The 12,728-nt window shown below is 29.1% G+C and overlaps 1 protein-coding gene across 1 annotated transcript; it reads right to left on the bottom strand.

The window, feature by feature from the left end:
• Nucleotides 1–85: 85 nt before the first annotated feature.
• Nucleotides 86–3,141, bottom strand: PSF2. Its single transcript, XM_022908799.2, has 8 exons — nucleotides 2,955–3,141; nucleotides 2,788–2,862; nucleotides 2,584–2,698; nucleotides 1,808–1,907; nucleotides 1,697–1,727; nucleotides 1,528–1,617; nucleotides 1,173–1,325; nucleotides 86–931 (listed from the first exon to the last, which is right to left on the bottom strand). The coding sequence occupies exons 1-8, from the start codon at nucleotides 3,000–3,002 to the stop codon at nucleotides 914–916; spliced, it is 630 nt and encodes a 209-aa protein (XP_022764534.1). The 5' UTR covers nucleotides 3,003–3,141; the 3' UTR covers nucleotides 86–913.
• Nucleotides 3,142–12,728: the final 9,587 nt, after the last annotated feature.

The following is a 12,728-nucleotide window of genomic DNA, read 5'->3' as shown; positions in this document are numbered from 1 at the left end:
AAATGCTAATTTCAGGAATGTCTATTCAAATAGGATCAAGATAAGTTGTATTTGAGAGCAAGATACAACAATAACACAATCGTTTATATCCAAATTGCAATTCATTGAGAAATAACACTGAGCAAAAGTTTTTATGACATGAGTAATAATAAATCAGGAACTGTCCAACAATAATGAAATATATAAAATGAAAACTGAAAATAAAAAGGGAGCACTGTCTAACATACATGAATCATTTTCCACCATTCAGCTGTGGAGAGCCAAATCTTGCTTCAAATTGTTAGCAATCATGCTTTTGGACTCTTTGCAATGGTTAGCATGAGCCATGATTGACTCCTATATATTGTTGCATTACTCTTTCTCATTCATGATCAGAACATCTTAGGCAACCTCTACGTTGATGCCACCTTCAACAAACACATTTATCCCTGAGCTATATTTTCTTTCACCACATATATCACATCAACATCCTTCTCTTGACTTAGATCTTGAATTCTTATAAATTGTTTTCCATGACAAACAACATGCAATGTTCCTAGTTTAGCGCTGCATTCTCATCTCATGAAAAATATCAAGCCCAGGCCCAAAGATCACGCCAAAGAGATCACAAGGGCTTTAAAAAAATGAGGTAAATGATGTTGTATTGACAAGAATTCTTAATATAATCCACTAGAATTGAGGTCTTCACAGCTTTGCGGGAAATAATAATTTTAATGGCTATTACAATAAGTTAACAACTTTACTCAACAAGGATTTAAAACAAATGCTGCAATTAATTCACTACTACAAAGAAAAGAGCACCAACTAGGATTCTCCAAAAAGCGTTGCAAAGAGAACTGAAGTACCTTCAATGCTGCCTGGCTGAAGTTCCAGTTTTCAATAAAGGAAAGGAATCTAAAATGAAAATGACTTGCTATCTCCTCAGAGGCCGCTGTAAAGCAAAAAGTATTAGTTTAGAAACCCCTGATCCAGTAATAAAATTTTTACAATCATGATCATCCGGCAATCTAGTTTGCTACCTTCAGACATGTCTTCCTAACACAAAGAGAAATCAGTAGGGAAAGAATGAAAAATGTTTGCAGAAAATATATGCAGACCACTGGTCAAGCCATTATCCATTTAGTGTTATAACCTTTAGATAAGACAAAGGCAAGAAGCAAACAAGAACATACTCTTGGCTCATTATTAGCTACTCGTGTATGTCCACTGGGTGCTCTATCTACATCTGGTATTTTTTCTGGATTATCATGCTTATAAAACGCCTGTAGGGCCCTCCCAACAAATGGACGAATTATATTCACTTCCATAGCTGATAAATTTGGAATCTGACCAATTTCAAGGGATTAGATGCACAGAAATAAAGAAGAGGAAAAAAATAAGTGAGACAAAAGATCCATAATTAACACAAAGATCATTGAGGCAATCCAGTTCATCTGAGGCATAATAGGAGAAATATAACATAGCAGTGAGCCTAAAACTTCGTGATAATAAGTATCAACAAATTTACAATGGTGGGAAAAAGCATACTTTAACCGCAGATGTGCCACTGAACTTTTCCAAGCTAGTCTCAACTTTATGAATCCTTACATCCCTTATGTCTTCAACAAGAGATCTAACCTGTAATAAGGATTCATAACAACTACTTGCAGAAACCAAATGGACAATAAAAAAAGGTTAAAAGAATCATCCAACTCACCATATACATGTCAGGAATGTCATCACGCGCACTGCCATCCACAAAATAGCAGTGTAAGCCTTTCTCATGTCAAACTGTATAATAATAAGGAAAAGGTATAGCAAGGCTTACTGGTCGAAAAGAAGTCTAGATATCTCCACATAGTGAAATGGCAGCGCCTGAAATGCCCCTTGGGTGTCTCTTTCTCCTTCCAAAACCCGTGTCAAATTTTCTAGTCCACAACAAAAACCAAAAAACAAAAAAAAAAGAAAGAACATTATCATAATGTATTCATATGACAGAACTGTAACCCAAAACCCCCACTATCAATTACCTAGCAATAGCATATTCTCAACTCAACTTCTGGGCCCTGTTCAAGCTATATATGTTCTCAAAAGAATGAAGTTAAAAAACAAAAAATCATGATGAATGGACCTTCCAAATGAACATTTGTTTCTCTCTCATTGCCAAAGGTAACATTATAGTAAATTTCCTGCAAAACCTTGGCCCGTTGGTGACAGCACACAGATGACAACCAATTTATTACGTTAAGTCAGTGAAACATTTCAAGATAAAAGCAAGTAATGAAAGTACTCAAGCACTTGCACGTACATTCCATCATTTTGCCTAAGAAAAATTATCCCATCTATTGCCAGTGGAATTTTTAAGCTACACCTAAGGGATTAGAAAACGAACTCTTTTACTTTATCGGTCAAATCATGACAGTATAAAAACATGAAGCAAACCTTAAGTACAATCCAAAACCCTTTTCCTATTTGAATATACAAGTGAAATAGTATACATGACTCGAAACAACAGCACCAAATCAAGTGTCACAAACTAAAAATTCTAATCCAATTTCGACAGCGGAAATAACTAAATCAAAGCATGGAGAGAAAGAAACTAACCAACTGACATCCACTGAGGAGGCCGAATCGCGCATTTCCCTCTCTTCTTTAAAGCCACCGCGAGCCATAGCGGTACCTGGGTCGCTATTTGAGGCAAAAATGGACCAAAATCACCCTGTAATTTCATCAAAATTGAAAACAAATTAGGCAAATTTTTTATTTCAAAAAAGAAAATTTGAGTTAAAATAGGCTTGAAGAGAGTACACAGATGAAATTGAGAGGATCCATTCGCATATTTGGCACAATCTCAATTAGTTCATCTTCAGCCATAAATTCCACCTGATTTAACCAAAATAAATAAATAAATAACATCACCAGCAAATTTCTCTCAACGACGACGTATAAAGGATAAGGAGAGAAGGGAAAGTGACCTCTTCGGCAGAGAAGAGAGAGATGTGAGGATCGGATTGACCGGCCATGTCTGCTAACTGATCTAGGGGTTTTCTAGTTTGGAAATTGGATTAAATGAGAAATAATTTGGGTGAGTTAGAGACTGAGTCGAGAGTTGCCCGAGTGCATATGAAGATACTGTATCAGTGAATCGGTGCAAATGGGAATTGGGATCATGGGAAGCCCTATATTCTTCCTTCTGTTTATTGGCGGGAAATTATGCAAGCTTGACCACGCGGCAAAACAATTAATTTTAAAGTTTTCAAATTTATAAAAAAGGTACAATTTTCAAAATATTTCTTTTACGGGAAATGTTCAAAATTATAGTAATATTTAATACAAAATATTTTAACGATAAAATCAGCTTAAACGACCTAGTGGGCTCGCCCAGCCCATTTCACTACATTTAAGACAGTAATTTTCGACCAGACACGGTAATATATTGTGACAAAAAAATAATATAAATTTTAAAACTTCGAAAAAATCATAAATTTAATAAAAATTAAAAAATATATGATATTTAATATATATGTTATAATATATAAATTCGTAAATCTATAACTATGTACAATCTAATGAGTCATCATCAATCTTTTATTAAAGTGTAATTAGTCACTTAATAAATTTATCTTTTTAAAGAATTTTTAAGCTTAACTAAATGTCCCTAAAGAATAAGTTTTAACATTTTGAACAGAATTGGGTTCAAAAGTTTGATTATATATGAAGAATGTTATAACACCTTCACAATGCCTATTCTAAGATAGTACTATTTAATTTTAAGTTATCCTAAAAATTATCTTAGTTCTAATGATTTTTATTTTTAAAGTTGAATAATATAAATAACTTCTAAGATTTCTTTATCAAACTGATAAAATTTTTAAAAATACTTTCTCACCTTAAAAGTACTCTAAACTTTCATTTGTTTTCTTAAAAATGCTCCATCATCAAAAAAACATTTAATCATTTTTTATTGTTGAAAATATTTCTAATTTATCTACCATTTAGGCTAAAATTAGAAATATTTTATCACCTAAAACTTTCTTAGATAATTGGCTATTTGAGATTACTAAAAACTTCATCATTGAAATTTATTTTTATTTATTTTTATTTTTTATTTCTAAATTTTTTATCATTTGAATCTATTTAAAAATTCTCCTTTTTTTTTTGTAAAAAATAACATGACAACTATTTTCTTGAAGTTTCATTTAAAATTTTTCACCTTTTGAAATAAATTTAAAAAAATTTTACACTTAGAGATTTCATAGAAATTGATCATTTGAAATTTCTAAGACTTTTATCTTTTGATAATTATCAAATATTTTTAACCAAAAATTTTAACTAAATTTTCTTTTTATTATATTTTTTCTTTTTTTAATTAAAAATAAATATTAATTATTATTATTATTATTGAAACTTTATCTAAATTATTTCATAAATTGGAACAAATTTAGAAAAAATTTCTTACTTAAAAATTTTATAGAAAGTTACCATTTGAAATTTTTAAAAATTTCATATTTGGATAATTATTATTTATTCTCAAATATTTTATTTTGTTTTATATTTTTTATTTTTCTCAAAATTTAATCATACAAAAAAACTTTAAAAAATAAATAAAATAAGTAACTATAAAAATACAAAAAACAAAAGTGGCTTCGCTTGGTGGCTTTGGTGCACTCGATTTTAGACACAGAAATCGGTTCCAAGGACCCAGCTTGGCAGCTTAGTGTGGCTCGGCACAACCGAAGGGATCGTCTGGTACGTAGGTAAAAAATGAGTCAACGTTACGGGTCGAGTCACTGCAATAGAAATGCATGGATCCTTACCTCATTTTGGGAACGATATAAAAGCCCAAGTTCTATATTTTTCTCCTCATATTTTCTTTTCCCCTCTCACTTTTCTTCCTTGTCTCTCCCTCTCTCTTTAGAAACCCAAAAACACTGATTGAACTCCATCGAATTCTGAGAATTTTCATCAAAATCTAGGTAAGTTCATCAAAATTTTGACAGAGATTAGTTGGGTTTTAGAAATCAGTCGCCAAAAACTAAAAAACTTGTTGGAATCTATGATTTGATTGGAATCTGGCTAGAATCTCATTGAAAAATTAAAACTTACCGAAAAGTTTTCTTGAATTCTAGAAATTTTCCAAAAAATTCCAAAAAAATTTTTTATCCAAAAATTTTCCCCCAATTTTTAACTGTTTTCGTGTGCTTATTCTAACCTCTGTATTTTTGTGTGTGATCTCTCTCTATGTTCGTTGATCTCTATGTCTCTGTGGGTGATTTGTATATTTTTCTATTTCATTGTTGCTTCTGATCAATGGATATTTATAGGGCAAATATCAAAAGAGTTTCTATTTAATTATGAGTCCACAATTGCTGGGATTTCACAAAACATGTATTTCATCCTATACTGATTGAATCCATCCACAATTCTGCCAACCCCCATTCATAGCAGAGATTCTCATTTTTTATTTTTTAACTTTTTTCAATACTATTATCTTATTATCCTAAAAGATAAATCGAAAAAAATCAAAGATAAACAAAATCAAACAAATAAATAATCAAGAAAAGATAAACAAAAAAAATAATTAATTAATTAAAAAATAAAAAATGGTAATTAGGCCTAATTGTTTGGACTCTATTGGATGATTTGGGTCAGATCCAATTGATTTGGGTCTAGACCAAATAGAGTGTCTACTGCTGCTTCTCTTTGCACATTTATTGTGAAATAAGAATTGTGCAAATATGTAAACATCCCTCTTATCCAAATAGTCATCCCAAAACGTTTTTTTTTTTTTTATAATCAAACACCCAAACTTGTTGAATGACATAAAACTCCCATAAGCATAAACTCATAACTTTTGAAAAAAAATAAATAAAGCTCTTCTAATGAGAGGCTCAACAACTTTTGAAAACTAAATAAAACTCCTATAATCAAAGACTCAACAACTTTAAAAAAATAAATAAAGCTTATTTAAACAAAGGCTTAACAAATTTAGAAAAATAAATAAAGACGTACACACCTCATTACGTCCAAGCGTGACTTAATAACAATTACAAAATTTTGAAACTTTAAAGATTCACAAGTTGAAGTATTTTAAAATTTATAATATGAATTTTGTAATTGAAACTCAAAGATTCACAATTTCAAAATTTAAAGGTTCGCAATTCAAATATTTGTCAAAATTTTCAGATTCACAAGGTTTTCCTATTCTTAACCATTTGATTATCAAAATTTTAATTTCACAAGAATTTCATATTCAAAAAAATTTTTAAGTTCAGAAGAATTTTTCAATTTCACAAGAATTCACAAAAATTTGATTCTTAAAATTTCATATTTGTAAAAATATCATATTAGCAAGATTTTTCAGCTTTGCAAGAATTTAGATTCGTAAAAATTTGACTTAAGATTCGTAAGATTTCAAGATTCGTATTTATGAGATTCACATCTAAAATTTTAATTATGTGATTTGTATGAAAATTACGAGGCTCATATCCAACATTTAAATATTCGAGTTCTGGAGAATCACACCTAAAAGTTAAAAAAAAAAATTTTTTGAAAACTTTAGGATTTCATCCAAAGTTTCAAAACTCCTCATTTTTGAAAATTTTTTTTTATTTTTGCCCCTAGAGTTCTTTTCAAATCAAAAGAATATAGGAATCTTTTATGAACATTATCATTCCAAATCATGAAAAATATAATGTAATCATACATTTTTTCGATTCATTATAGGGATAAGAAAGTACAAAATGAATAAAAAAAAAGGTAATCAATACAAGAATGAGTCTGGTACAAAATAAATGAGACAAAAACATGTATGATGCATGTCATTTGGATGAATGGTATATCCAAACAATAAATATTCAAATAGTTTTGAACATTAATCCAAAATTCTTTTTTAAAAACTCATTCCATTCACTTATCGAAATCATTTTGAACTCATCAAACTTTGTCCCAACTTCAGAGGATCTTCGGATGTCTTTGATCTTCTATATATTAGAATTGTCTATCCAACTTTTAGCTTTGATGTTTTTCTATCCAAATCGTCATTTTGAGTTTTCAATTAGTTTTGCTTTTTTTCATCTTTTACATTTTCCCCTTTTATTCCATTTTTTTTTTCTTTTTTTCCTTTTTTTTTTCACTCATTAGTGATATCTTATCCACATTTATCTCTAAAATAATATAGCATGATTCCAATATTCCATCATAAACATATCTTAACCCAATATACGATCATTCAATTTGAGCATTCATATTTGATCTAAATGGACTTCTAAAGGTTGTAATGTAGGCTATGGTGAGGCGTCATGAAAGAATTGAATAAAATAAGCTCAAAACCCGTGTTTAAAGAGGTTTAAAACCAAACGATCATTTCTCATCATTTGATGGAACTTGGCATTTTACCCCCATTTTACTATTTTTTCTTTTTTCACTCATTTTATTCTTCATAAAAGAATTCGCACTACCATATCCCAACTCATTTGTGGCATGCATTTTTTTCTTTATTTTATAAAAGGTTTTTCTTTTTCTTTATTTTTTTACGCTATCTTTAAGACTTTATGCAATATTTTGTCTCTTTATTTTTTCATGCAAGTTTTTATCAAAATTTACCCCCCAATATGAAATGTGATCCTTGGTTTAGGTTTCTTAGAAAAAAAAATCATAATAAGCTCAATAGAGGTAACAATGGATGGTTTTATGAATGGTAAAATAAATACGATCATTTTTCATCTCATATGTGAATGTTTTCCTTGCAAATCATCTATTGAACAAAAACAATCTTATGGATCTTTATAAAAGACTGCCTATCTTCAAGATATCTCTATTGCATATCTACCAGCAACTTACTTTTTTTGCTCAAATAGTCTCCACAAATTAAATTTTATCTATGTGAATGAGTTTTCAAAATTAAATCTCAAAATTATTGTTATCATTATCTCAACATTCATAATTTAAAATTTGAGAATGGGAATAAAAAAATGTGGCAAATAGTAAAGCATGGAATAATAACTTGAATGAAAGAGAAAATGTAATGCATCAATTTATCTTTTATTAAAATGATAATAAATGAAATCTTATTGCATAAAAAAATTCTTAACATCACTCTGAAAGAAATCTCAAAATGCAACTTCCAACCAACCTTAACATATTTCTCAAAATTATACCCCTATGTGATCAGGTGAAAGATTTTTATTAACATCTTAGCCCCTAATTCATTAAAGCTCACTAAGCCTTTTTAGATTAAACTTTGCACCCTATGTTTGAAATAGGGTAGGTTTCAATAGAATGACTCACATTTTCATTACAAAAATCGCATGTGGCATTAGCATTATACTATTTTGGATAAGGTGGCTTTAATGGTTCTAGAATAATTAGAATACCAAATTATTTTTAACCAATTTTGGGAATAACTCAATGTAAGTCATGAAGATAAGATTAATGCATGCCCTTTCTTAATTATTCTAAAATCTCCTTAAACCACTTGCCTGGTTGTTAGGCTTTGATGTAGGTACTTGAAAGGTTGATTGATAGGTTAGTAGGTAAACTGGTTATGGATATGGTTATTAAGGGGCCTACGTAATAGCATTAAATGTGTGATAGTAAACAGGATGAACTGATAGTGGATATAGAGCATAGCTTCTATATTATTGCCATCAAAATTTACAGCTTGGGCTTAAGCTTTTTTCTTTATAGACAACCCTCTTTTCTTAGTGGTTTCCCTTTCTTGAAACTTGCCACTCTTAATGGTATTTTCAATAATTTCTCATGAAATTACCATATCAATGAAGTTCTTAATTGCATTTCCTATAATCTTTTCATAATACGAAAATTTTAAAATGCTTACAAACAATACTGTGGTATCTTTCTCAATTAAAGGTGACTGAACTTGAGTAGATATGTCTCTCTATCTTTGAACATACTCTTTAAATGATTTAGTCACATTTTTCTCTATATTTTATAAAGACAGATGATCATAAGCTAAATCTATGATATGTCGATACTGATTGATAAAGTTACAGGCCATATCATTCTAAGACTGAATACGAGTCTTATCCAACTAGACATATCATCTGGCAGTAGAGCCAGTAAGGTTGTCTTATAATATATGCATTAACAACTTCTCATTATTAGCATGGACAGTCATTTTTTTACAATACATAATGATATAAGTTTTTAGGCACTTTGTACCATTATATTTTTTAAAGTCCAGCAATTTGTACTTTGGAGGAATAATAATATCTAAGACTAAACAGAGCCCCACAGCATCCACGAAATCATAAAAACTAATTCTTCCATATCTCGTAACCTTTCCTTTAATAAGTTCATCTTCTGTTCAACTTTTAAGCCTTTTAAAGTTTTTTTCTCCTTAGGCATCAACTTTTTTTTCTCCTCTGGGTCATCCAAGTTAAAGATTGATATTGTTTCTACTACTTTCTTAGTAAAGACAGGATTTATATAATTCTGGTACTACTCAAGATTTGAAGATGATAGCTTTTTGAGGTATGTACACCCTACAAGATATGTGACTATTATGGTGCTGGATCTTGTGTAGATTAAGCTTGATGTGGCCTAAAATCAAGAGGGTACAAAGGGTCAGCCACCTTTTATGATGGATGATTCTACATGTTAGTATTTTTTTTATACCCTTTCCTTTGTTCAATTTATTCAAGGATTCTAAAATCTTACTCAACTTCTCTTCAACCTTTTTTTAATCTTTCTCTATCCTCTTGAAACAGTTAAAATTTTCTTGTTCATTTGTCTAGCTCGAGCTTTTGTATTGTATTGGTGAGTTGATTGTGTGGGGTTTTTGCTTGGTAGTGCTATCCTTGAATCTTGAGTACCATAATTAAATTATTATAAATGCTATGCTTTGTGTTTAGTATGTTAATACATGAATGAAATGTACATTTCCATATATGAGATCTAATATGTGACAAATATTTCTTATATGAAAATGATGCAAATGAGATATGACAATGAAAATGATGCATGATATGATAATGCAAGTACTAATTAAACTGATGCAAATGCACAAAATCAAACAAATAAACTAATTAGATCACAAATTATTCCTTCATGTGTCCTATATTCGGGTTACATTTATCAACAGGTAAGATGGGCTCTATCTTAAGGCTGGCCTCTTAAGTGTATATTATATGTTGGGTTAAGTGACTTTGACCACTAAAGGTTTCTAAATTTTTTCTTACATCATTATCCATCACAAACTAGTAAGGCATTTCAATCCTCACCTATTTCACAGGCTACCAACAAAAAGGATTCAATCTGAGTGGGAGTATTTCGCTAGCCATTGCAGAGATTATCATCTCATAAAAGTGTAGGTACTTTACTCTTTCATAAAAAGGATTGAGCCTATGAATAGAGCTCATATAATGCAAATGTATGTGATAGTGTACATGTGAAGGAATATATAATTTTTAACCCCATAAATCAAATAAGAGACAATAAAAAAAAATTTAGTGAACAAAAAATTACAGTTTAAAACCATTACATCAAAGATAGGATAAATTTAAAATATTATGGCCTGACTCTCTATAACATCCCCAGTAGAGTCGCCAAATTGTCATAACATATATATTCGTAAATCTATAACTACACACAATATAAAGAGTCACCACTAATCTTTTATTAAGGTGTGATTGGCCACCTAATGAATATATCCTTTTAATGAGCTCTTAAGCTTAACTAAAGGCCCCTAAAGAATAGATTATGATATTCTGAACAAAACTGAGTTTGAGAGTTCGATTATGTATGAAAAAAGTTATAGCACCTCTACAATACTCATCTTAAGATGGTACCATTTAATTTTAAATTATCTTTACAATTGTCTTAATTCTAATGGTTTTTGTTTTTAATGTTGAATATTGGAAATAACTTCTAAGATTTTTCTATTAATCTGGTAAAATTCTTAAAAATACTTTCTCACCTCAAAAGTATTCAAAAATTTCATTTATTTTTTTGAAGGGGCTCCGTCGTCTAAAAAATTTTTAATCATTTTTTATTATTGAAAATATTTTTAATTCATCCATTATTTAGGCCAATATTAGAAATATCTTATCACTTAAAACTTTCTTAGATAATCGATCATTTGCGATGACTAAGAATTTTATTATCGAAATTTATTTTTATTTTTCATTTCTAAATTTTTCACCATTTTAGTCTATTTAGAAATTCTCTTTTTTTTTTTTGTAGAAAATAATATTACAACTATTTTCTTGAAGTTTCATTTAAATTCTTCCACCTTTCGGGACGAAATTTAAAGAAACTTATCACCTAGAGATTTCTTAGGAATTAACTATTTGAAATTTCTAAGATTTTTCATCCTTAAATAATTTCTAATATTTTTAACCAAAATTTTTTATTAAATTTTTTGTTTTTTCTTTTTTTTTTTGAATTGAAAATAAATATTAATTATTATTATTGAAACTTTATCTAAATTATTCTATTATTTGAGACAAATTTAGAAAAAAAAAATTTCACCTAAAAATTTTATAGAAATTTATCATTTGAAATTTTTAAAAAGTTCATCTTTGGATAATTATTATTTGTTCTCAAATATTTTGTTTTGTTTTATATTTTTTATTTTTCTCAAAATTTAATCATAAAAAAACTTTAAAAAATTAAATAAAATAACAAAATAAAAAAAATACCAAAAACGAAAACGACTCTAGCTTTGACATGGCTTAACTTCAGGCACAGAAATCAACTCCAGGGACATGGCTTGGCGACTTAGTGTGGCTCGACGCAGCCAAAGGAATCGGCTGGTACGTGAGTAAAAAACAGGTCAACGCTACGAGTAAGGTCATCTGAATAGAAATGCACGGATCCGGAGGCCTTTTAAATACCAAAACGACATCATTTTGGGAACGATATAAAAGCCCAAATTCTATATTTTTTTCCTCAAATTTTCCTTCTCCCCCTCTCTCTAAAAACCCACGAACACCAGTTAACTCCATCGAATTTTGAAAATTTTCATCAAAATTTGGGTAAGTTTGTCAAAAGTTCACTGGAGGTTGGTTGGTTTTTAGAATCAATCATCGAAAACTGAAAAACTTGCCAGAATCTGGGATCTGGTCAAAATCTTGTCGAAAAATTTAAATTTGCCTAAAAATTTCATCAGATTCTAAAAAATTTTCAAAAAATTTCAAAAAAAAAATTTTTATCCAAAAATTTCCCCCCAAATTTTGATTGCTTTCGTGTGCTTTTTCTAATATCTGTGTTTCTGTGTGTAATCTCTCTCTATGTTCTCTAATCTCTCTATCATTACGGGTGATTTATGTGTTTTTCTGTCCCTTTGTTGCCTCTAATCAATAGGTATTTTATAAGGCAAAAATCATAAGAAAGTCTACAATTGACAGGATTTCACAAAACATATAATTTATCCTATACTAATTGAATCCATCCACAATTTTGCCAAATCCCATTGAAAACAAAAATTCTTATTTTTTATTTTTTAATTTTTTTCAGTACTATTACTTTATTATCCTAAAAGATAAATCGAAAAAAATCAAAGATAAACAAAAACAAACAAATAAATAATCAAAAAAAGATAAAACCCAAAAAATAAAATTAATTAATTAAATTAAATTAAATAATCAGTAATTGAGCTTAATTGTTTGGATTCTATTAGGTGATTTAGGTTATACCCAATTGATTTAAATTCGGATTAAATTGTGTCTACAATATCAATTTTTTATATTTTATACATAATTAAGATAAAATAAATATAAAAAGAA

Source organism: Durio zibethinus, chromosome 19 (genome assembly GCF_047325235.1).
Source record: "Durio zibethinus cultivar Kanyao isolate XHJ-2024 chromosome 19, ASM4732523v1, whole genome shotgun sequence".
Taxonomy (NCBI): Eukaryota; Viridiplantae; Streptophyta; class Magnoliopsida; order Malvales; family Malvaceae; genus Durio; species Durio zibethinus.
This window is presented reverse-complemented; position numbering and strand designations above follow the sequence as displayed.

Excerpts from the sequence above, each read along its gene's own strand:
- PSF2 (XM_022908799.2), bottom strand. The coding sequence starts at position 3,002 with ATGGCCGGTCAATCCGATCCTCACATCTCTCTCTTCTCTGCCGAAGAG. Across the intron at positions 1,908-2,583 it reads TCCTCAGTGGATGTCAGTTG|AAAATTTGACACGGGTTTTG; the intron begins GTTAGTTTCTTT and ends GTTGTGGACTAG. Across the intron at positions 1,728-1,807 it reads TCTAGACTTCTTTTCGACCA|TGCGCGTGATGACATTCCTG; the intron begins GTAAGCCTTGCT and ends TGTGGATGGCAG.